The sequence below is a fragment of the Falco rusticolus genome, chromosome 6 (genome assembly GCF_015220075.1).
Source record: "Falco rusticolus isolate bFalRus1 chromosome 6, bFalRus1.pri, whole genome shotgun sequence".
Taxonomy (NCBI): Eukaryota; Metazoa; Chordata; class Aves; order Falconiformes; family Falconidae; genus Falco; species Falco rusticolus.
The window spans coordinates 17,842,111-17,866,322 of record NC_051192.1 but is presented as its reverse complement, the minus strand read 5'-3'; the positions used below and the strand labels follow the sequence as shown (position 1 = coordinate 17,866,322).

Here is a 24,212-nt window from a genome sequence, read left to right as displayed (position 1 = left end):
GGTAAAAGATAGATGAACAGGGTGTGCTTCGTTATGACCTGGGAGGACTGATGTCACCAGGGGCAGGAACCTGGAAAGGCAAAAGTTTCCATACCGTGTCAGAGACACAAGCTAATCAGCTGAGATGTCTACAGAGGTATCAGCTCAGCCTTTCTGCGAGTGATACCATGTTATACAACTTGTCCAGTTTTGCAGGCAAGGCTGGCACGTGAAAAAAGAGCTGAAATGCTGAGCCCTGTGGAGAAGGGAAGCCACTGATACAGAGATGAGCAGAATCCAGACTTCCCTGGAGGAGCTGCAGATCATCGTGGCTCACCCAAGAGCGACAGTAAAGCGAGCAGGGGAGAAGGCAGTGGAGACAACTGGCTCAGCTCAAGTTGGACATGGCCAGCAAGTGATGATGTGGCTTTTGTAGTCCAGGCTGTGCAGAGGAAGAGATTTGAGCCTTTTCTTTCATTTTTTATTACCTCCTGAGGCAGGCTGGATGTTCGGCTCCTAAGTGAAATGATACTTCGCTGGCTTTCAAACTCCTTGCTTCTTGTAATGCTAGCAATTCAGATCCTCTGCCTGGAGGACTGGAGGGCTTGGTTTTGAGTGCTTTCAAGAGGACACCTTCCTTCTCTGGACTGATGCCCACCAAACTCATCTTGCATCACCAAGAAAACACATCATATTGAGATCTGCAGCAACAGGACAATTCCCACCACCTAGCTTTGCCTGCCTGTAACCTGGGCATGGGGTTTAAGCCCAACAGTCAGTAGAGACTGACCAGAAACTCCCATGAGTATTTTCTCTGCACCTTGGATACCCCTAAGGCATATGGGATGGATTTCCCTCAAGCTGAGCAGTCTCTTCATGTGAGCACAGAGAGCTCATGGATCGATGGTGAACTGCAGGACAGCTATGAGTAGGTGGGATGGGCCCTTCCCCAGGGAGAGAGGAAAACAAGCAATTATCAGTGCATTTTAAACCCTGATGATTTTGAGCTGCATCCAGGCTTTTTGCCTTTTGGGGTATTGTTTGGTTTTGTTTAACACAGTGTTGGTCATTAGGCAAAGTCTGTTCTGGAGAAAGGAAATCTTTCAAGATTTCTTAGCCTTATATTTAAGTTTTAAAAGCACAGAAAGCAATAGGTGGGCTTCCCACAAACAGCAATGAAGACCAGATCTGATATCCCTGGGCAACTTGGGTGTCAGGAAAAGGGAAAACAGGAAAAGAAGAGAGCACTTCTGTTATTGCAGACATCTTATTTTTCACATCTAGGGTAGCTTTAAAATGATCTCTTCGTGGGATCTTGAGCCTAAAGCTCTCCTTTGGAGGCAGCCTGAGACATGAAAGGAGGCTGTAGTGAGGTGGGCTCAGCCTCTTCTCCCAGGTCACAAGCAACAGGACAAGAAGAAATGGCCTCAAGTTGCACCAGGGGAGGTTTAGGCTGGGTATTAGGAAAAATCTCTTCACAAAAAGCACTGGAACAGCCTGCCCAGGGAGGTGGTGGAGTCACTGTCCCTGAAGGTGTTTAAAAACATGTAGATGGGGCACTTAGGGTTGTGGTTTAGTGGTGGGCTTGGCAGTGCTGGGTTAATGGTTGGACTCGATGATCTTAAACGTCTTTTCCAACCGAAACAATTCCATAATTCTGTGATTTGGAGATGGCCACCTTGGCAGCTCTGCCTCCAGGGTGGAGCAAAGCCCTGCCAGGCAGGAGGTGCACGTGGAGAAGGCTTGTGCAGCAGAGTCACACAGAGGGGGTTGGTGAGCCTCTGCCCTGGGCTTATCCTGCCCCAGTCCCAGTCACAGCCCAGCGGTGATGTGCCAGACACGATTTGGTCTGTCACGTGGAGATTGCCTGTGCTTTTCCCTCTTTGTCCTGACATGTCCCATCTCTCTCACCTTGCAGTGTTCACACATGCTGAACATTTTGCCTCAAAGCCTCCCCTGCTTCTTCAGACCTGGGTTCGTAAAATGACCCTTCATGGCTTACAGTGGTTTCCATATAGCTTCTAGATTCATGCAACTGAAAACCCAAGCCCTCCTTTGCAAGTGGGTTGAATAGTTGAAAATAGTGCGTTTTTTTCTAGCCATTAAAGCATTTTCTAGGGTTATAATTTCCCTGTCTCCCAGCATGTGAGGATGCATGTGCTAAGACATGTCCCAGGGGCTAAGCTGTGGCCCTCTTGCTTCCAAGAAAGGCTTCTTTGCTGTGGGACCTTCTTACTTCACACCAGCAACATGTCTTTTGGCTCTGTGATGCCTTGCAAGCAGGCAGGACTGGCTGGAAGACCAGAGATGTGCGAGGGGTCCAAAAATGGGTGATGAGAAACCAGGGAGCTGCTCTGATGAGCAGCTGGATGGGTCTGGTTGGTCTGTGAAGCTCATTGGGGTACCTGGGGGAGAGGCAATGGCTCTCTGGGAGCTCAGGCTGGAAAAGCAGAAAGTAAACGAGCTGAAGGAGAGTTGCTGTTGGATACTTGGGGGTCTGATGGTATGTCTGGAAGATGCAGTGCTTGCATTTATGTACAAACCTGTGTTTGGAAGATACGGGTAAATGCAAACTGTTTCCTCTTGTGGCTTATGTGATGAGTGCTTTGAAGCTTGGACCAAAACCAAGAGCCTTTTCCACTGTCTTAGCCAAATTGCAGCTTCATCTGTAATCATCTGACACTTGAAGTTAAAGCTTCCTAAATCCCTTTCCTCCTAATTACCCCCTTTGCACCGAGCCTGTGCAGTAGGCAAGTCAGAGCTTACACTTGCAAGCGCATGTAATTATTATTGTTTTGTTATCATTTGGATAACCTGGTGCAATGTGGGACACACCAGTTGTTCCAGCACAGCAGCCTCTAGATATTAGAAGCTGCTTCAGTGAATTAACTTCTTTTCTTCCAGCAAACTCTTGCAAAAATTCTCATTAAATAGAAATGGACTTCCTTTTCACCCTGGAAGACAAGTGGAATAGCATAATGAGTGCCAGTCAGCCCTGTTGTATCAAAACATATTCTGTCAGGTAACTAATTTGGGATGAGATTACAGGTCTGGTTGCTAAAGTGGTAATTTGGGTATACTTAAGACTTTGGCATGGTGTTTGACTTGGTGTCATGCAATATTTTGATTAAGAAATGAAAAATTCTGCAAAAATTTGACATGGCGGGCACTGAGGGTGTTACACACACGAGCAGCACTCAATTTGTCACTGAGGATGCTGGCAGCTGGCAGAGCCCGGTGGGGACCAGACCTTGTCAGGCAGCAGTTTTTGCATTTCCCTGCACACAGGGAGCAGTTGCGGCTAGCAGCACGGGCAGGGATGCTGAGCGTGGGGAAGCTGTGTCTAGGGAAGCTGGCAAGGAGCTTCTGCAATTGCTTGGCAGCCCGTGACTAACAGCATTATGTGCTTCAGCGCGGGCTGGGGAAAAAAAAAAAAGTGTCTAGCTTCAGAGCCTACTGCTTCAGAAAGGTGCTGGAAAAGTGGGGTTGATTAAGGAGGAGTAGCTGGAGTCATTAAAACCTTAGCAGAGCCACCTACACTGAAGTCATCAACAGTTCTGTTTGGCTTATGGGTAAGGAAAGGAAGTGGTGTCCTGGTCGTGTACCAAGAAGCGGGAAATTGGTGGCTGTTGCTCTGGGAGCTGACAAATTCACATGGGTTCATTACCTCAGCAGATTATAGCTGAGCAGGGCTGAGCTGCATGGTCGCTTAAGCCCCATTGATGGTCCAAAAGACTAACGTCTCCCATGATCACTTCTTTGAGCATTCTGGGCATCTGTCATTTCCCCATGCTGCCTGTTTTGCATTGCAGAAGCTCTTTAATTCAGGGCAGACTGCGCAGGTGTTTAGGAAAACTGCTGCCCTTCCCCACCATGCCACCATGTTGGAGTCTGTGCCCCCCTCCAGCCATCCCCAGGGACCAGGAGCCCCCAGACCTCCTCTGCCCTCTTGGCAGGTGCCAGGTTGGGCAAGGTAGTGCTCAGTGTAGAGTCTGGGTTGTAGCCATGGTGCAGGAGGTTGGAGATGTTGCTTTGGGTTTGGGGGTGTAACCAAATCCTTCAGTGTTTGCAGCTCTTAGTGTTGGGGTAGGAAAGCATCTGGGCAGGGGCGTGAAGATGCAATGGCTGCTCCTGCCTGCCCTTCCCTCCCACACAATATTCCTCATTTCTCTTGGACACACTGGAGTATGATGAGCATTGAAAATTTGGGTGGGGAGCAGACGAGGCTGCAGGGATGGGTTCTATAGTGGTTTAGTGTGACAACTCTTTTTTTTTTTTCTTTTCTTCTGTTTTTCTACTCCCCCCTCCCTGTTTGATATCAGATTAAAATCCTAATTTCAATCTGCATCTGTCCCAAGCCCCCAGCTGGGCTGGCCGTGGTCGGGGGGGGGTGGGGTGGGTGGGAAAGCTCTCCTCTCCAAAGTACCCTGAGGCTGCCCAGCCCTGGGCTGACCCCTGCCCCTGCATCCCTGCGATGGGCTGGGGACAGTGCATTGGCCTGGCCAGCCCTGGCAGGCAGCACCCCAGTGTGGATGGGTGAGGGATGTGCCCAGGCAACACTTAATTCCCTAATTTAGATGGATCCAACAGCTCCAAGTGGTTCAGGAGCATGAGATCAGCTCTCCCTGAAGTCTTTAAGTACAGGCTGGATTCTCCCTTGGGCAGCTGAACCTTCGTTCCACTCTCCTGGGCTCTTGCAGGCCTGTCAATGGGTTAAGTGCAGTAGCATCCCTCTGCTTTCCCCACCCTACCTTGCAAGGGGTGCCTGGAGGTGGGGACCAAACCAGGACAGAGATGTCGTGATTTACCTTTTGTCGCTTCCCAGGATGTGATGATGGATGGATGGATGGATGGATGGATGGATGGATGGATGGATGGATGGATGGATGGATGAAGATGCCACCCACCAACCAGAGGCTATCCCTAGCTGCAGGAGCAGAATTTGCCCAGGGAGCAAACAGCATCCAAGGGTTGAGCTAGCAGGGAAGGGGAGACAAGGGCAAAGAGCAAAGCATGCCATGTTATGGGTGTGCAGCCATCCCAGACTGCTCTGATCCAAGGCTTTGAGCAAGCTCTAAGCACTGAACCAGCCAGGCTGGGTTTGAAACAAGAGCTATTCCTACAGTCTGATAAAATTACGAGTGACCCAGAAAAACTCCCTTTCTTTCCATCAGCAGAAATGCCAGGGAAGGGAGCAGGGCACTTGATGAATTATGAAACACTTGGAAATGAAGGGCTGTGTAGACAGTGCTGAATATTTTATTTGCTTTTGCTTGGTTCTTGTCAAGGGAGGGGTCTGAGGAAGGAGCATGTTATCCCAAGCCTAACACAGATGTATCTTCCCAATAAGTCACACGCTTGCAGATGAGCTGGCCCGAGGTCTGTGAGCAGAGCAGGGGAGTGCAGAAACGCAGAAGCCAGGCTGGAAGGGTTGCAAGGACATGCTAAGAGGATGGTGAAAGGGCCTGCATCTCACCATCTTCTCAGGAGGTGGAGGCATCTGCTCTTTGCCTGTTACCACCATCCAAATATTGTGGCTGGGAAAAAGCTGCTGCAGGGCTAGGACTGGCTCTGACATACCTGCTTTCATCTGCTCCCACAGCAGCAACAGCTTGCAGTTCTAAGCACTCAGAAGCAGCGTGTGCTTTTGACTGTAGCTCAGCTGGGGAGAACATCAACGTGATGGAGATGTACGTGATGCTGCAGCCTCTGGGCTTCTCATGAGTGATTTTGTCCCAGCCAGAGGCAGCACTGCAGCAAGTCACAGGAGCAGGAGGTGTCTGGAAAATAGTCTTGGGGTTCAGGAGGGGCCTCTGGCTCTCTGCTGCAGCTGGGGCATGTGCTGTCCTGAGGGGTCCCTCTGTCTGGGACATCTCATTATCCTGTTCTCATGCAGAGATACTGCCTGGCTCTAGGGTCACCCCTATCAGCCCCAGCTCCCCCCCAACCCCACAACCATGCTCCTGAGCAAGCAAGGGCGGGCTGTGCACAAAATGCCTCTTGGAGATCCTTGCACCCTGTTGACTCCTGGGTTTTTTTCCCCCACTCTTTTTTCTATTTGCTTTGACAGGGACAGATCCAGATGCACTCAGGGAGAACCACCATACGGGTGTGTGGCAGCTACCATGCCATAAAGCCTTGAGCACAGAAACTGCCACAGCTCTCATACCCCTCCTGGCAAAGCCACAACAGCTACACTGGAGAAATCCCCCAGTTACCTCTTGTTTCGGAGGTGGTGTTCATATTAAGAGATGACATACTGTGAGACGGGCTGGACCATGGCCAGAGCTGCCAGCTGTGGGGGGCTTCCTTAGCTGGGAAGCACCAGGGAAGCGCATGTGCGTTGCTGCTATGAAGTAGAAACATGCTTTTTCGGACCAGCCTCGCCTGTGCCCTGTCCCACTACCACCAGCAAGGGGGTTTAGAGGAACCAGAAGAATCCTTGTTCCCCCATCTAGGATACCTTTAGGTATTTCCCATGGAATGGAATTCCCTGGAGGCACCAATTAATGGCAAAGTCTCGTCATGACTAATTTAAGACTTCAGTTGCTTCCTCGGTGGGGTCAACACTAGCAGCCATCAGCTGGAACCACCACCACCACCACCACCACCACCACCACCACCACCACCACCACCACAAATGAGCTCTCAGCTGACTAGTGCCTGGAGCATGCTACCTGCAGAGAAAGGTGGAGGGAGTAGGGCTTGGCTGGTCTGGTGGAAAGGACACCAAGGTCCACCTAAGAGCAGCCTGAAGCTACTTGAAGGGGAGTTACAGAGCTAACTAGTGACAGATGAATTAACAAGGAGCAACAGGCACAGCTTGGGACATCAGGAAAATATTCTTCCCTTGGAGGGTAGTACAGCCTTAACAAGTCAGCAAAGAGGTGGGGGGTCTCCATCCATGGAGGTTTTTGAGGCTTGGGGGGTGAAGTCATGGCCAAACTCATCCAGAGCTGGTGATGGTCTTGCTTAGTGCAGGAGGTCCCTTCTACACAACAGGTCTGTGATTCAGACATGCTGGCCCTGGAACAAGAAGCTCTAAGCCCTGCTGCGAGATCTCTTGGGAAACATTTCAGCCCCACGCTGATTTGTTGCTAAAGCAGCAGCTGTGAGCACTGGGCTGTTGGAGATTTCAGTTGGGAATCTGAGAGGTATTTGGGCAGGGAGAACTGGGTACAGGCACATTCCCACCCACTGCAGTTGCACAGTAAGGCAAGGCAGCTCGAAACCGCTTTAGAGCAGCTTCTGCAGCTGAAATAGAAAGCAGAAGTGCCCAAAGCTACAGTACTGTCATGCATCCTCCATCAGCCTGAGGATACTGAAGTGGATTGCAGTCTAGAGCATTAAATCGATCAGGAAAATTCAGTGATCTGTCTGAACTTGGTGAACACACTGGTGTCAGACACATGCTTGGTTTATGGTAGCTGAGCTTTGAAGACTCTCCATATGCTCATAGGCCACTGCAAAGGCAAGCAAAAGCTGAGCTCTTCCTCAGTCCCATAGACAGGATTGTTTAGATTGGAAAAGACTTTTAAGGTTATCAAGTCCAAATGTTAACCTAGCACTGCCAAGTCCATGGTATGATTTTCCTGGGCCTCCTGAATGAAATTGCTAGATTATGCTATCTGTAACCAGGCTGAGACAGTCCTCCTTGTGTTCTTAGCTTTTAGGTTAAAAAAAAAAAAGAATTCTGACAATGGTGTCTTCTTATTAAGAGATCATACCATGTCCCTTGGCAAAGGAGCACACCTTGCCTTGAAACCAGGGCTCTTCCCTGAGGGTAGCTCAGTAAACCAGAGTTCCTGGGAGGGTGACAGGGTCCAGGGTAAATTCTCTGGAGGTGAGGCTGGTTCCAGGTTATTTTGCATTTCCCATCACAGCAGTAAGGACTTTCCTCATCACTGAGGGTTATTCCCACTTACAGACGCATAAGCCATCACTGCCTCTGTGCAAGAAGCTTCCCATTCCTTCATCAGGCTGCTCTGGAGCAATACACATATGTGAGCCACCAGTACCTGCATCCACCTTGATCTAAGAGGAGCAGAGAAGCCACTACCACAGCTTAGAGCTACGTGGCATTTCCAAGGGGCTGCATCTTTATGATGTGCCATCAGCAAATAGATTAAATAATACCAACACCTACAAACACATGTAAGAGCAAGAACTGCATAGTGTGTTGCCGGCTGAGCCTAGCAACGTTCACAAATCTAACCCATAAGCAACTGTACTAAAATAACTTGATTTTAGAGCTCAAGCCACAAGAGCATCCCTCCAAACTGACCTGCTTTAATCAAATCCAGCCATAGGCAGAGGACAGCCCTCCAGATCCCTGCAGCAGAGCCTGTGCTCACATCCCACAGACTTCCCTCAAGGAAGACTTCCCAAAACAGGAGAGCTGCTGCTCTTGCAAACAGCAAGTATTATTTCACAAACCCTGAAATCCAGGCTGATAGGGAGCCTTCTTCCCCGACAGGCTCGTCTTAGAGAAGAAGCAGGTCTCCATGGGGGCCGGTGGTGCGTTATTCATTGTGCATGAAGCGATGTGAAGCACACAGAGGTGTTAATCTTCGATGACCTGCATGGCACCTTGGAGACAGAGTTAAAGGAGCTCGGTGCTGGGACCCAGCCATGCACAGTATGTGGGGGCTGAGGAGGGGAGGTGAAAGTCCTGCAGGGAAAGGCCCCATCCTGCACAGCACACTGGGGAAGCTCTGCCACAGCTCTCCTTTGTTCCTAGAGCATCAAACATGACCAGCAAGCTACAGCAGGATCTGTCAGAGGTTTGCTGGAAAGCAGGACATCCCTGCTGCTACTGCAAGTCAGAGCTAGATAAGTGGATGAGCAACAGTAATGTCATTTTTCTGTTTTGCTTAGGTGGTTTATTAATTTCCTCAGGTAGTTCATTATTTCAAATGAGTGGTGTTCAGTGGGACATCTACACAGCGCAGTTTGATTTCTTTGGTCAGAGAAATACCCACAGAGGCGCTGTCTGATCCCCATGCATGCAGGTGCGTGCACAAGGAGGCACAGGGACCAGTGCAAAGAAAGGACGTTTGGGTGGGAAAAGAGGGGAAAAAAAAGTAAGAGGTCTGGCAGGGGCAGGACCCAGGCAAATCACACCCCCAGGACCCCAGGGAGCTGAGCAGACCCTGCTCTTCCATCCAGTGCTGTGCTGCATTTCAGAGGGTGCTTCAAAGCATAAGGAGACAGACGGCTTGAAAGGTGGGAAAGTCAAAGCCCATTTCCAGCGCTGCAGCAGGCTGACCTAGGGTAAATCTGCTTGCCCTGCTTTTACCGTGGGTCTCCAGGCTGCTGATGCAGGCAAAGCATTGGGCGCTTGGGTTACACAGGGGCAGAGGCAGGAGAGGAGACCTCAGCACCCCACCACACAGCACGGGGAGTTCTTGTCTTACTCTGTGAAATCACGTCTCCATAAATCAGCATCACAGTAAGCGATGCCTTAAGGTTGGCAAGGAAGCAGTTTAATCAGCAGCAGCTTTCTCGCTGGCCCCAGCTGGCAGAGCACTGCAGGCATATTCCTGGTGTGCCGTGTAATATCTTCACTGTCATCTGGGGTCATAGCACTGGAGATGACATGCAAGGCAGACAGGGTAAGGCAGCTCTGTGTTCACTGTTTCAGGGCTTTTTCTGTATCAGGAGTCACTTGATTCACAGCTGGCTCTTCTCAGCCTGGGAAGGTCCCTCTGGTGCCATAGCAGAACATGAAGAACACAAAGCTCCTTGACAAGCCATGAGCTGGCAAATAAGTAATGACTTTTATTAGAGAGTGCCAGGCTTCTCCACACTCTGTGGTATCTATTCAGACCTGTAATTTAACAAACGTGGCTGCTTTTAGGTCACAGAGTACTGCGCTCCCTGGCTGTACGAGTGGCAGGCTGCAGCAAGCCCAGGCCAGAACCACTAAGAGCAACCAGATGCTGTCATCCTGCTCATCTTGGGGGAGTTCAGGTGGTGAGAAGAAGCTCAGGGGAGAAACAGCCATGATGGTTAGAAGGTGTTATACACCCTCACCTCAACATTCATCTCAGCCCATGGTGGGAGTCAGCCCATGCAGGGCCAGTGGGACAGATGTGAGCCCTCCGCGTGTGTTCCTGTGCAGTCGGGCAGGCTGCTTGTTGCAGCGGTGGGGTTGGAGAAACCAGCTTGTTTTCCACTGAAGGAAAGATGGGAATGCTCTGCTGTTGGGCCAATAGCATCCAGCGCAATAGTGGGGACAACCTGGGAAGGAGGAAATAATGTGTTAAACCATTGCTCCATGCATGCTGTAAATGTCTCCTTTCAGCCGCAAAAGTTCTTGTGGCTCTGGGTCATGTGGTCCTGGCCCAGGTGAGGCTGTCACCAACTCCACCGGGGTGTGACAAATACGCAGGGACTGAACTTTGGCAGGCAGCTTGCCTCACACACTACAGACCACAGCAATAATAGGATCAAGGATCGTAGTATCATATCAAAGGATCACAGGACAATTCAGACTGGAAGGCAGTTCAGGAGCTCTCTAGCTCGATCTCATGCTCAAAGCTGAGTCAGCTTGACCTCACATGGGGTAGTTCTTGACTTGTTCCAGTTGGATCTTGAAACTAATGGTTGGACTTGATGATCTTAAAGTTCCTTTCCAACCTAAATGATTGTATGATATCCCCCAGGATGCAGACAGCCTAATCTCCCTGGGTCTCTGCTGTGTTGCTTGAAGATATCTAGCAGGGTCAGAGTGGTCTGGCACAGGGACACAAGCCTTCAGGCATCAGTTATGGTTAGAGAAGGGAGTCAGTCTCCTCTGAGCAACTTTCAGACTCTCATGCAGAACCTTCAGACTATCTCCATCCAAGTAAACTAACCATCATGAGCCCTGCTCTCCCATCCTGGGCCAGCCCAGATGGGCTGTTCAACTCATCCCCCCTACAACCAGGCACATCCGAACTGCTCCAGGGATGCCCTGCCACAGGATAAACCCTCCTGGGAGGGGGTAGGTTTGGGTCAGGCATGTTGACCTGGGACCTCCCCATGTCATGTCCTGTGCTGACAATGTCCTGGTGCAGATAGGTGAGGAACAGTGCTCTGGTTCTTGCCTTGTTTGATTAACTAGCACAGACATAAATGCAGACATTCAGGATGGAAAAGGCCAATTTGGGTTCCCTTAACTGCATCCCAGTACTACAAGACTGATGATGCCCAAAGCCTCCTTCTCTTCTTATCCCAACAGTGTTACCTTGAAATGGCTTCTCTCCTGGCCTCTTTGACCACCATCTCTACTGAGCTGTGGTCACTTGCTGCAGCTGCCAGAAACCTTGGCCATGCTCTGATCTTGCGTCTCACATCTACCTCCTCTTAAGGCAAATGGAAAGCAAAACCAGCCAAAAACATATGCTTGGGTGACATGGCCAGCAAAGCCCTTTCCCATTAAAAACAGATGCTGGTGGGTGCTCACTAGAGCTTGCCTGACTTTTCTTTTCTTTCCTCTATAGACTCATTGGCACTTTCCGGATGGTCCTGCAAAAGGTGGTGGAGGAGGGGCAGGTAGAGGTGACGGACACACTCATAGACGACAATAATTCAGCCATTCAGGTAGGTCATGAGGAATAAGTGGCTGCTGCTGCCCTTCAGTCGGTCCATCTGTCCATATTTCTGCTGACTCTCTGAGAACAGAGAAGTCTGTGTTACGCACCTGAATCCTCAACCTTGCCTTCATCCCATTACTCTTGGTCTGAAGGAATAAGGCAGCCAGGACTTTCCTGAGGGTGCACAGCGAAGGCTGGCTGTTCTGCACGCCGTGAGAAGTTTAGGATGGGGGAAAAGCAGGAATGGATCAGGTTTAATCTACACACAGTCTCCAATTGCTCAGGCACCACAGCTCAGAAAAAGCCTGCAATAGACACCCCCTGCAGCACTGCGTTCAGCTCTGGGGTCCCCAGCATAAGGAGGAACATGGACCTTTTGGAGCGGGGCTAGAGGAGGCCACGAAAATGATGAAAGGGCTGGAGCAGCTCTGCTGTGGGGACAGGCTGGGAGAGCTGGGGTGGCTCAGCCTGGGGAGGAGAAGGCTGCGGGGAGACCTTAGAGCACCTGCCAGTGCCTAAAGGGGCCGGCAAGAAAGCTGGGGAGGGGCTTTGGGCAAGGGCAGGTGGCGATGGCACACGGGGGAATGGCTTTACATGCGAGAGGGGAGATGGAGATGAGAGATGAGGAAGAAATTCTTCCCTGTGAGGGCGGCGAGGCGCTGGCTCAGGCTGCCCAGAGCAGCTGTGGGTGCCCCATCCCTGGCAGGGCTCAAGGCCAGGCTGGACGGGGCTGGGGGCAGCCTGGGCTGGGGGGAGGGGGCCCTGCCTGTGGCGGGGGGGTGGGAACTGGATGGTCTTTAAGGTCCCTTCCAACCCAAACCATTCAATGAAATGTCCTGCTGCTGGAGACTCATGGCAGCTCAGAGCACAACGTGGTCCTCAGATCCCCACAGAGGAGCTGAGCAGCTGCTTTGACCACAGTCCCGCACCGAGCTCTGCTCCCAGTGCTCTCCTGCACCAGAGCAGCCCCACACTGGCTCTGCCCTGGCCGTTAGTGTGTCAGCTTTGATCTGTGCCAGTAGTACTGGTTTTCTGAAAAGATCAACTTTTACAGTATTTGTCTCTGACCTCAACACTGCTTTTCTCTGACCCTTGTAGCACATGAGAAATAACCTCATGCAGCAGCTCACCTGAAGTCTCATTCTTTATACCCCTCTGGGGAAAATCAGGATAAGAAATACCACCCGGTCTGGATCTGCACCCCTCTTCCAGAGCCTTCAATGCCAAGGAACAGGCTCCCTGTTTGCAGAGCAGCTGCTGCGTAACTCAGTGCGTTTCCATCTGGTTAACACATCTCATGGGAGCTGTTTCCTATGGAGACGGGGTTTTATAACACACTTGGAAATACGGTTACTTCTGATCTTCTTGGGTATCAAAACCCTAGTGTTTTAATTAAAAAATAAAGCCTCAGCCTCCCCTCCTTTTCTTATTCCTCTATAAACTGCTTCCTACACTCAGCACAAAGGAAAAGAGCAATCGCATGTAACCCTTGGTGCTAACAGCAAGCAATTAGCAATGAAAAGATGAGTGGTTTCATTAGGAGGAGACAGGAGGTGACTTCTCCTGTGGGGACAGAAGGAATGAAACCAATAAAAGTACAAGGAATACAGTCCTAAGTAGGGAGAAAAAAATCGAGGGGGTGCAGACCTGGCATGCAACAATAATACCAGGGTTGGAAATAACAGCTCCTGCTGTTCCTTGGTTTATCAGACTGAGAGTTTGCCTGATGAAAGTCCGTGGGACCCTCCAAAGGAGGACAATCCCATATTTTTAAGGCCCTTCAGTGTCACAGGGAGGAGAGAGGAAAATTAATGGATGAAAATTAAATACATGCAACTTCTTGAAGTCAAAAATGATGACATTTGTAGAATGAACTAACCTAGGACTGAGGAGGTACCTGCACTGCCTGGTGCCTTGCAGCCCGGCCAGGAGCTTGGTGCAGCTGCGCAGCAGGTCAAAGCAGACAGCCTGGTACCCTTCGCCTCTGTGTAAGCTGTGTGCTTCTGAAGGAGGCACCGGGAGGAGAAACCAGCTTCCCCAGCCTGTGCCTGAGGTACTGGATAACCTGCACTCACCACCTCCCCTCTGAAGACCTCATGTCTCCATCTAACCCTGTGTCACGGCAGCTCTGCTGGAGCTGTTTTAGTTGGTATCTGCAGGGTGCTCTGGAAAACACAAATACTGACTGTTGTCTGTTGCTGCAAAATTGGGGCATCCTGGGCAGGGCGGATTTTACAGGAGCAGTGTCATAGTTTAACCCTGGCTGGTATTTAAATACCACACACACAGCTGCTCACTCGCTCCTCCCTCACCCAGAGGGGTGGGGAGGAGTGTGGGAAAGGGATGGAAATCTCAAGGGTGGAGATAAGAACAATTTAATAACTGAAACAGAACAAAAATGAAAGAGCAGTAATAACAATGATGACAATAACAGTTATAATAAAAGGGTGGTGGGAGAGAATAAAATCCAATGGGAAAAGGAGAAATCATAAACAAGTGATGCACAGTGCAACCGCTCACCACCCGCTGACCGATGCCCAGCCACGATCCTGGGTCCCAGCCAACCCCCCAGGGATCTATACCAGGCATGACGTCCCATGGTATGGAATACCTCGTGGCTACTTCAGGCCAGCTGCCCTGCCCGTGTCCCCTCCCAATCCCTTCTGCCCCTCCAGCCTTTTCGCTAACAAGGCCTGAGGAACTGAAAAGTCCTTGACTTGATAAAAACATCACCCAGCAGCAACTAAAACCATCAGCGTGTTATCAACAGTGTTCTCACATCAGAGCCAAAACCCAGCACTGTACTATCTCCTAAGAAGATAATTCACTCCATCCCAGCTGAAACCAGGACAGCAGAGGTCCCCCTTAGGCAAGACAATAAATCCCCCCATGTTCTGCACACCACAAGCCACATGGATGCACATGCTCAAATTCTGGATTTTTAGAGCCTGCTGTGAGCAGAAACGCCACATCCCTCTGTTTAGCCTGCATTTCTGGAGCATCCTCTGTTCAAACCAGAGCTGGGAGGTGAGGGTGTGTGTTTGCATTTTGAGCTTTTGGCAGGATTTCGGATCCCTTCGGATTCATTGCAACTTCAGGGGCACAGAGACAACTCGGCTTGATCAATTCCCTCTCCAAACCACCTGGTCCCAGCCTTTGCTCCAGCGAAATGATAGCTTTAGACTGAGGAAGCCTTGAGAAGAGAGAATCCAGAGGGCAACACCTGAGGCATTTTGCATGGTGAAATATTAGTGGCAATATAAATCTGGAATAGCCCCTGATGCGCAGCAGAGCCAGCCCTCCTGGAGAGGTGACCCACTTTTTCCCAGGCTTGGAATATACTGATCTTTTTAGTAGGCATAGGGGTGGATTGTGGGCAGTGAGGGCTGTTGCAGGAGGAGAGAGGGACCAAAAAATGATCAGACATATTGAGGAGGCAGAGATGGGCAGGTATGGAAAGCCATTGCCCACCAGCTGAGACTGGATAACTAGCTGACTGCACTTCCTTGTCCTTTGAGATGCAAAGAGAAAGGTTTTGCTTGGAAGCAACCTGTTCCTTGCATTGAGCAAACTCGAAGACAAGGGTTGCAAAAAATCCCCTCCAGAATTAGGACGGAAAGCACTCTCTATATGTCCCCTCTCAACAAACCTTGCCTCTCTCAGCTCCTTAAAAGCTGTGATTTTAAAGGTATGTTTCCTCTACAATGGCACCTGAGCAAGTTCTGGCATTGCATTATCATAGAATCAGAGAACCACCGAACCGGTTGGGTTGGAAGGGACCTAAAGACCATCTCGTACCCACCCCTCTGCTCCCAGCCCCGTCCAGCCTGGCCTTGAGCACTGCCAGGGATGGGGCATCCGCAGCTGCTCTGGGCAGCCTTACCTCCAGAAGGGCTGCTGGCAAGCACGGGACAGATGCTCAAGGTGATGTAATGCAGCTCCATTTCTGCAAAGTACCAAGCTGGCAGCAGGGATCCTTGCTGCAGACTGAGGTCCTACCCCTGCACAACCATCCCACCTCCAAACCCACCCTGGGGTGGCCAAATTGCGGGCATGTCCAGGTGAAGCAGGGCCAGCTCCCAACATCAGCTCCCATCTCTGGGAAAAGGGAGAGGTGCATCTTCACTGCCATCATTTCTTGGAAGGCAGTTTCCAGGCATAACTTCATCTTTCTGTAATCAAATGCAAAAGAAGTGTTGAAAATGGTTTTCTTTATTCTGGGCTGACTGCAAAGCGATGCTGGCAGCTCCCAGCAAGCCCTATTAACATTATTGACTTGCTTTAGTAAAGAGATTAAAAGAGCCAGAAATTGTAAAGCCAGGAGGGATATTATGATGGTGTCATCTTGACCTCCTGCAATAGAGGCTCTGGGATGTCTCAGAACTTGTTATTATCTCAAGTGATGTAAAAAAAAACCCTAATAAAAATGATTTTAAAATGTCCAGTGACAGAGCAATCCACCAGCCCTTCAGTCAATCATTCTGCTTGTTAATTTTCTTTACTGTTAAATTGAGAGTTTTGTTTCCAGTGTGAATTTCTCTTGGTCTCAGCTTACGCCTACTGATTTCTCTTCAAACAAGAGAGGATTTTATTCAGCCCAAACCAAAATCTTTCAGTTTATTACACTCATAATTTTTATTACTTTTCAAGGATTTTTAAACTTTTAAATATAATTTAAAAATGAGATTTCATCAAATGTTTCACAACAGCGTTGTGGGGTTTGAATATGTGAAAAATACTGTTCCAACATGTGTCTTCATCTATCCTCTGCATTTGCTTTTTTAAACAATCTGAAACAGCTTGGTGAGGTCAGCAGTGTGGCAAGTCATTTTGATTGACTCAAATTTATATTTTGCCATATGAAGAATAATGTCAGTGAAAAGCTTCCATAATGTTTCCAGCTGGGTTTGAGTCACCCTTTAGCTCTCATTTGCTAAATTCTTCCAGGCCATATCTTACCTTGCATTTTCCAGCCTATCATCATCCCTTTGACAAGCTGCAGGTGGAGCAAGTTGGGACATTGTGCCTCCTCTTAAACCTATAGATGAAAAAAGGAAGAATTCACCATATATTTTCCTGCTTTTGGTTTGTTAGCCTTTTTGGTGTGTCCTTGTGTCTCAAATCAATTGCCTTTGCATTGAAAACTGAGTGGGAGTGGAGAACGGTTTTTGCTTTTGCTTTAATCTTTGCAGCAGCTCTTTGCCTTCCAAAATAGAGATGCTTTTAAGAGAGATATTTTTCTGGCTGCTTGTTTCAAAACTGTGGTTTTAGAAGGACTTTGGACATCAGGGCGAGGGTAGAACCAGCAGCTCTTTGCAGCAAGATGAACTCACATATTTGATTGTGTTTTAAATCCAGAGAAAGATTTTTTTGGGGAAACTGTTGAGAGGTCCAACCCTGAATTTGCTGCAGCAGCCTGGTGCAACCTTGTGTGTGTAAGTGGGGAAAGACTGTGCAGAAGAGGGAGAATACCTTACTTATACGTGGTTCATCCAGAAGAGGCTTGAGATCAAGCTTGGACAGACCCACCGCCAGTCCCTTCCCACCCAGGCTGGTCATGGCCACTCCAAGAGACCCCTTTCCCAAGCCAGGACAGCACACGGGGCAGTGGGGCTGGGAAGGGACCCCTGGGACCACCCAGCCCACCCCTGCTCAGGCAGCCGCACAGGGCCACAGCTAGGTGGGCTCTGGACATCCCCAGAGAAGGAGACTGCGCAGCCTCTCTGGGCAGCCTGTCCCCGTGCTCCGGCACCCTCAAGGGAAAGAAGTTTTTCCTGCTCTCCCCACGGAGCTCCCTGTGCTGCAGTTTGTGCCCGTTGCCCCTTGTCCTGTCGCTGGGCACCGCTGACAAGAGCCCGGCCCTGGCCCCCTGACACTGGCCCTTAAGGTATTTGTGTGCATCACTAAGACGGACTGATCCAAACCTCCCCAGGATGCCCAAGGCTAGACAAACCCTGCCCAGGGTTGGGATGGGGCCACACAGGAGCAAGGCATCATGCCTCCATGGGGTTTGGCAGGCCAGCACTTAACAGCAGGACAGAAACTCTTAACAAGGTGAAGCGCCACAGAGAAAAACCTACCAATGTGGCATGGCTTCATCTGCTCATGGTGTGCTCAGCTGCTTGGGTTTGTCTGCTGTTCAGGGCTTTTTATGTCTCTCATATCTGATGTAGCTGGTCTGAGATGCACCAGCAACTCCAAGTGAATCAGGTCCATGAGCAGAAGGGAGGCTGCAGCACCATGCCTGAGCTGGGTTGGACCACCTCTTGAAGCTGAAGACCTGCTCTCCAGCTGTCCCATGCACTAGGAAAGAAGAGACTTTGGGGTCAGTAAGGCTCAGAGATCAAGCCAGCTAATGCAACAGCTTTTTCTGTCTTTCAGATTTTTCAGGACCTTCCTTCCTCTCTGTGCTGCTCTTGGGGGCTGAATGTGTCTTCCTTGTGTGTTGCAGACCAGCATCTCCATAGAGATCAGGTACCAGGCTCTGGATGGGACAGTTGGTGCATGGAATGACAAGGAGTTCCTGGAGACCCCCAGTGTCCACTCAGAAGGGGATGGCAGGTACCCCTTAGAGACAGACAGCCTCCTCTCCGGCCACCGGCAGGGCTTGGACATCTCTCCGGGTAAATCCAACCAGCAATCTGCAGAGAGGACCTTCAGGAGGTAATGTGATGCTCAGCGCTTGGAGATGCTTGATGGCAGCGGGACCAAGGAGGGCTTGGCTTGTTGTGAGAGGGTGGCATTGCCCCAGTGCTCCTCTAAGGTTCATCACATCTACTGGCTATCAAAAGACCCATTATCACCGCCCAAGGTGAGGATAGGCTGTAAGTGTCCACCCACCAGTGCCATCAGGACAAAGCTGAACCTTCCAGCAAGCGCTGAGCTTTGTAGCATGCAGCAGACGATGGAGAGCAAATGTAATCGAGTACAGATTTGGAGAGGATTAAGGGTCTGGGTGTTAGTCAGGCCTCATATTGGATGGGATTAGAGCCATGTGTGGAGTATAGAGCCACATGTGGAGTCTTGCATCTCGATGGAGCTTGAGGTGCCCCCAGGACTGAGCTGCCTTTGGGGCAGGAGCTGGAGGCGTGCCAAGGGCAGCTGCAGCCAGGGGCAGGGGGAGGAGGACATCAGCCTCAAAACCACACCAGTGTGGGTGCTTCTGGGATGGAAGGTGACAGCAACAGTGCCTCTGACCCATGTCCATGTGCTGGGGGGGCACCATGAGTGCGCGCACATCCCATGGCAAGGGAGTTGGCACGGCAGAGACTGGAGGAGAAAGCAAGGATGCTGTGGCCTAAGTGGAGGGAACAAGCCCTGGCACCTCCCCTGTAGCATTAACCCTCAGACAAGCACATAGCTTCTCAAAGACATTGTCAAAACTCCTTTCATGATGGTCTGTTGGGACCCCAGGACCTCACTGGGCTAAAGTAAAATCCCATACCAATGGCAGTGCCTGTGCTGGGTTATGAGGGATGCTTCACCCTGTGATGGCAGGTGGGAACACCTCCAGGTCTTCTAAAGGATTCTGTTACTGGCTTTCTATTCATTTAAGGGTCCTTAGCATCACCTCTGTCTCTTTCTAAGCTCATGGGCCCTGACACTGGATGAAGGCAAGCCTGGGGACTGTATCCTTCCATTTCTTGAACAAAGCTGCTGTAACCAGTTGCAAACCCAGCCTGGTGACTAGGATGGGTGGAGAGGGCTCAAGGCTGGGAACACTGCAGTTGGCTGTCCATTGGCATGTAGTGCAAGCTGGGACCAGTTCTGCCATGAGCTGTGGCTTACGGATGCTCAGGGCTCAGACCCTGCTGGGAGGAACAGCCATTTTACCAGGTCATATGCAGCCATGAGGTTCAAGGCCCGGTTGGACAGTGGGGCTCCAGTGCTGTTGGCCAAGATTCAGCCCACTCCATCACAGGGGCTTTGAACACTCTGCTCAAATCTTCACCCAGCTCATCAGGCAACAGGGGAGTTTTGCAAGTGTGAAACCACTTGTGTATAAATACAGTGGGTTCACAGGCTGCTAAGCCAGATTTTCAGGCAGCTTTACATAGTTTATGTAGTTGTGTTGTCCGCAGGTAGTGACTTTGTCTGTCCATCTCCAGTCCAGTAGCTCTTGAACCCATTGGCTTCTTTCAGTTAGAAGAGTGGAGACCTCCAAGTCCTGAGCTTGCTAAAAGTCTCATGGAAAGAGATAAATGTGGAGGGCAGAGACTTTTTAAGTGGGACAGGCAGAGAGTACAGGCAGCCCAGGCAGAGCTGGGTCCTCAGATCACCCACTGCTCTCCTGGCACCAACACAGTCCTTGTCTGAAGGCTACAGTCCAACTGCTTGCATGCTGCTGGTGGATCAAAGGCAGACAGCCCTCGTGTGTCCAAATCCATGTGGAAGCCCAGCCTGGAGGTGTGAATCCAAACATATCCCTAGGAATCGGTTCCTTTTTAAACAGCATTTATATCTCAGGTGCTGCTGCAGCCATACATCACCCCCCTGCTGGGTTTATGCAATTCTGTGCTTCCACAGCACTTGATTTCTGTCTGGGTTTAGCACTTAATTCTGGCCATAGAAGGGGAAAATTTCTTTTTCCCCATGGTTGGAGATTGAGGGAAGATCTCTCCGGTCGCTCGCATCACTCCTAGGCAGTTAATTAACTGTGTGAATTGGGCTGAAACCTGTGAATTTTCAAGCAAATGGAAAGTGCAGATTTCGTTTCACAGTTCAGCGGACCGTGATGTTGCTGAACGGGGAAGATGCAGAAGGGTTTAAAAGGCGGATGGCAGGGCCGCGTACCAGGTGCAGCCCAGCTTGCAGGGTGGGTCTCAGTCTGTCTGTCAGCCCCCTGTGTTGGGAAATCAGCACCCTGCCTGCTCCACTGGGACTTAGGAGATGCAAGCAGCATGATGTGAATGTGACTTTATTCTCATTGTAGATGGAATTGATGCTGCGTGGCTGATGCATCGCCCACAGCAGATACCGGCAGGCGGTTGGATGAATTAAGGCTCTGTATCAGGCCTCCAGGGACTGTAAAGTAAATCTAAGATGACCAGCTGAGCTGGAGGTTGAGGCCAGCCACATTTAGCCTGACAGATCCCACCCTGGGGGCAGTTTTTAAGAGGAGGCGCATGGTTTGCTGAGCACCCTTGCCTGGGTACATAGAGCTGCATCGTAGCTGAAGGCTTGCTGGGTACATAGAGCTGTGCTGGATGTGTGCAGGCAGTGCTGAGCAGAAGGACTTTCTGAGGTTGGTTTGTCTGTGGTTGGGGAAAAATTGGGGAACTGAAGTAAATGCAAGTTTATAAATGGGCAGCAGGGACACATGGAGGTTAAATATCACTGTGGCATCTGCAAGTTGTACTGTGGCATCTGCAAATCACACTGCAAATGATCCTTGTGCTGTGTTTCCCATCCAGGTCAGTGCCTCTTAGCATGTGGGAGAGTGGTTCTTGGTGGTCACAATTTGGTGAAAGTCCCTTGCTATTTGTCTTCAGTTTCTCCTTCAGATCCAGGATGCTTTAGAAAAAAATCTCTTTGTACATAGGGCTTATCCTGAGCGAGGCTAAGTGCCGCAGATGCCCCATCAGCCCCCGCACAGCCAAGAGAACTGTTGTAGCCCCTTCCCATTGCTCCACAGGAGCAGGCTGTGCAATCATGCATCATAAGCAAGCAAAGACCCAACAGTTTTAAAGGAGGTGTGGGAGAGGCATCCCTTTGCAGACATGCAGGCAGAGAGTGCTAGTCCCACTGTCCCAAGCAAGTTTGAATGTGGACAATTACACAAAAACTGGTTTCACCTGCTGCTTTTGTCCCAAGGAGCTTCCCCATGTCCTCTGGTTTGGAGTTTTGCTCCACAGCAGGTCATTTTGAGTGCAGGGGGGCTGTCAGGTTTGGTTGTGTCTTGTTGCCTACTCCAAGGGCCATGGTCATTAATGTCACCACCATTACCGTTATGAATACCAAGGAGGGAAAGGGCTGATGTTTACTGTCACCACCCTCACAGCATGGAAGAGGATGAGATGTATTACCACAGTGAAGATGAACTTCTGGGAGAGGGGGACACCCTTAGCCAGGGATCCCTCAACACAAGGTAGGGGAGCCAGTCAGCACCCGCTCGTGCTGCTGGCAGTGAGGTGTGCAGTGCTGTGTTGCTCCTGCCTTGGCCCTGTGGATGTCCTGCAAGTATCACCCCTGGATTCCCATTTCTTGGCTGCAGAAGAGCTGGTGGGGAGAAGCAATGGAGCAGCTGGAAAAGCATCCTTGGAAAAGATGATCAAGGTGGGGTTCTGGGATCCAGGATGGAGCCTCCTTGCGGGAGGCTGCAGCTGGGGTACTGCCTTGCCTTTGGGTCTCCCTTCCTTCTCCAGGTCCCACCATGCATCAGGCAGAGCCATGCCCAGAACCAGAGATCAGCCATGTCCAGTGCATGGGGAAGAGCTCCTTGTGATGTGCATGAAGATCTGATTTCTGTTTGCAGTGGCTTTTCTTGCAGTGTGGTGCTGTGAGTTGTTCCCCACCGTGTGCCAGAAAGAGTTTGGGGAGGAGCTGCAAAAAAATAGAAATTCAGGTAAAACCCAGGGACCAACACAATGCCTCTGAGAGCAGCTCAGCCAAAGGAAGGAGCATTTTTGGTGGGTTCCTCAACTCATGTAGGTCCAGTGATGGCAGAAAACACATGAAGGTGGTTCTTCATGCACGTGGCTCTTCTGGGGAGCTCATTTCTCATAGCAGCTCTCCATGCAGCCTGTTGCTGAGTGCCTCAAGCTTCAGTAGCATGAAGATATTGACTGTGTCATTGGAATTCATGGCCACATCTGTACGGGTAAACACCTCTGTCAAGTCTCGTTGATTAGATTGTGTCAGTTCAAGTACCTGAAGAACCCGTAACCTTATTAAATTATTGGGACAGTCTCTGAGAAGGTTTTGACTACCTAGCACTCACCCAAATGATACTCAAGCAGAATCAGGAGGTACAACAGCTATGGGCCAGTCCCAAAGGGCAGGTTAAGGCTTGCCTGCCCAAACCCTTTCTTTGGATGGGAAGCATTGGCATGGGTGCGATGCATGCCAGGCAGTTGGGCTTCAAAGGCAGGGATTGTGCCCTTGAACTTTTAATGTTGTAGTGTAGAGGTACGTGGCAGTAGCACGTGCCCAGGGAGCAAGGCACTCCAAAGGCATGTCTGTCCCTGTGTATGCCCCCGGCTGTAGATGCATCTGGCATGTCTGGGAACCTGGAGATGGAGAGACAGCCATAATGTTTTGACAAGGGTGCTGGATGCCTGGTGTCCTGGTGTCACCTGGGATGGAGTTAACTATCTTAGGAGCTAGTGCAGTGCTGTGTTTTGGCTCTGATATGAGACTTTTCAGTTCCTCAGGCCTTGTAAGTGAAAAAGCTGGGGGGGCACAAGGGATTGGGAGGGGACATGGCCAGGACAGCTGGCCCGAACTAGCCAAAGAGGTATTCCATACCATGGGACAGCATGCCTGGTATATGTACCTGGGGGGCTGGCCAGGGCGGGCGGATCATTGCCTGGGGACTGGCTGGGCATCGGTCAGCAAGTGGTGAGCAGCTGCATTGTGCACCCCATGTTCCTTTCTCCCCTTCCCTCTGGTTGTTATTCTTCCCTTTCCCCTTTTCATTATAACTGTTATTGTCATCATTGTTATTACTGCTCTTTCATTTTTATTGTTTCAGTTATTAAATTGTTCCTATCTCCACCCTTGAGCTTTACATTCCTTTCCAGCTCTCCTCCCCATCCCCCTGGGTGAGGGGCAGTGAGTGAGTGGCTGCTGGTACTTAACTACCAGTTGCGGTTAAACCACGACACTTGGGAGTCCCCCAAAAGCTCAAATGCCACTTGGGAGCTTCCCGAGGGTATCGCTTGGTGTGGGGACTGACATGGGCAGCCCTGCTGTGCCACAGCAACCTTTGGACGTGGCTACACCAGGGAAGCCAAGTTCAAAGCCAAGTCCAGCTCCTGCCTTGCCTTTGAGGGCTAGGTCAGGTTTGGGATGAGCTGCTCATCATTTCAGCACAGGACAGCTGAAAGTCAGGTTTCTGCAAGGCAGCAGTGGGATGTATTGTAGGGATAAGAGGAGAGAAATTCCAGGTCTGATGGAGAGAGCTCAGATCCCTTCCCTAGAGATGCTTAAGTACAAGCTGGATGCACATCTGAGGAGTGACTTGGGCCGAGCTGATCCTCCTCGGGGAAGAAGTTGGACTTGAAATCTCTAATTCTGTGCATCTTTGCAGTCTGTTTCCATCGTCTGTGCCCCCCTGAGGGGGGCTTGGAATCAGAATGAAGGCAGTGGAAAGGTCTCCCTGGATTTCTACAGGCTTTCTGTCAGTGTCATCTCCAATGCAAAGCTGTTTACCTCCTCCCCTGGCTCATTAGGGACATTATTTTGTTATTCAGCTGATTCCCTTTCCTGAGGGTGTGCAGAAGGCAGGAGAAACAAACAGACCTTGAAATGGGAAAAGCAGCAGCAACAACAAGGAATATATGAATATAGCTGGGCTTGCCAAGCACTTCTCAGCCATTTGCTTGCAGCCTAATAGAGGTGCCAGCAATGCTGGTGAGACACACATTGGAAACCTGTGCTGGCAGTGGGGGTTATATCAGAGTTATTTGGAGCCAGGCTCAGTCCCTGTGCTGT

At 50.4% G+C, this 24,212-nt stretch overlaps 1 protein-coding gene across 13 annotated transcripts in view; it reads left to right on the top strand.

Moving 5' to 3' along the window:
* The window catches only part of OTOF (otoferlin), a 115,928-nt gene that overhangs the window by 29,633 nt on the left and 62,083 nt on the right, over positions 1 to 24,212 (top strand). For 9 of the 13 annotated variants that reach the window (XM_037392729.1, XM_037392728.1, XM_037392726.1 and 6 more), the window contains exons 4-6: positions 11,466 to 11,565; positions 18,010 to 18,221; positions 21,559 to 21,645. In XM_037392729.1, coding sequence (XP_037248626.1) covers positions 11,466 to 11,565; positions 18,010 to 18,221; positions 21,559 to 21,645 — 399 coding nt within the window. The remainder of the gene's footprint in view (positions 1 to 11,465; positions 11,566 to 18,009; positions 18,222 to 21,558; positions 21,646 to 24,212) is intronic. The other 4 variants (XM_037392735.1, XM_037392734.1, XM_037392738.1 and 1 more) reach the window with 1 other exon arrangement.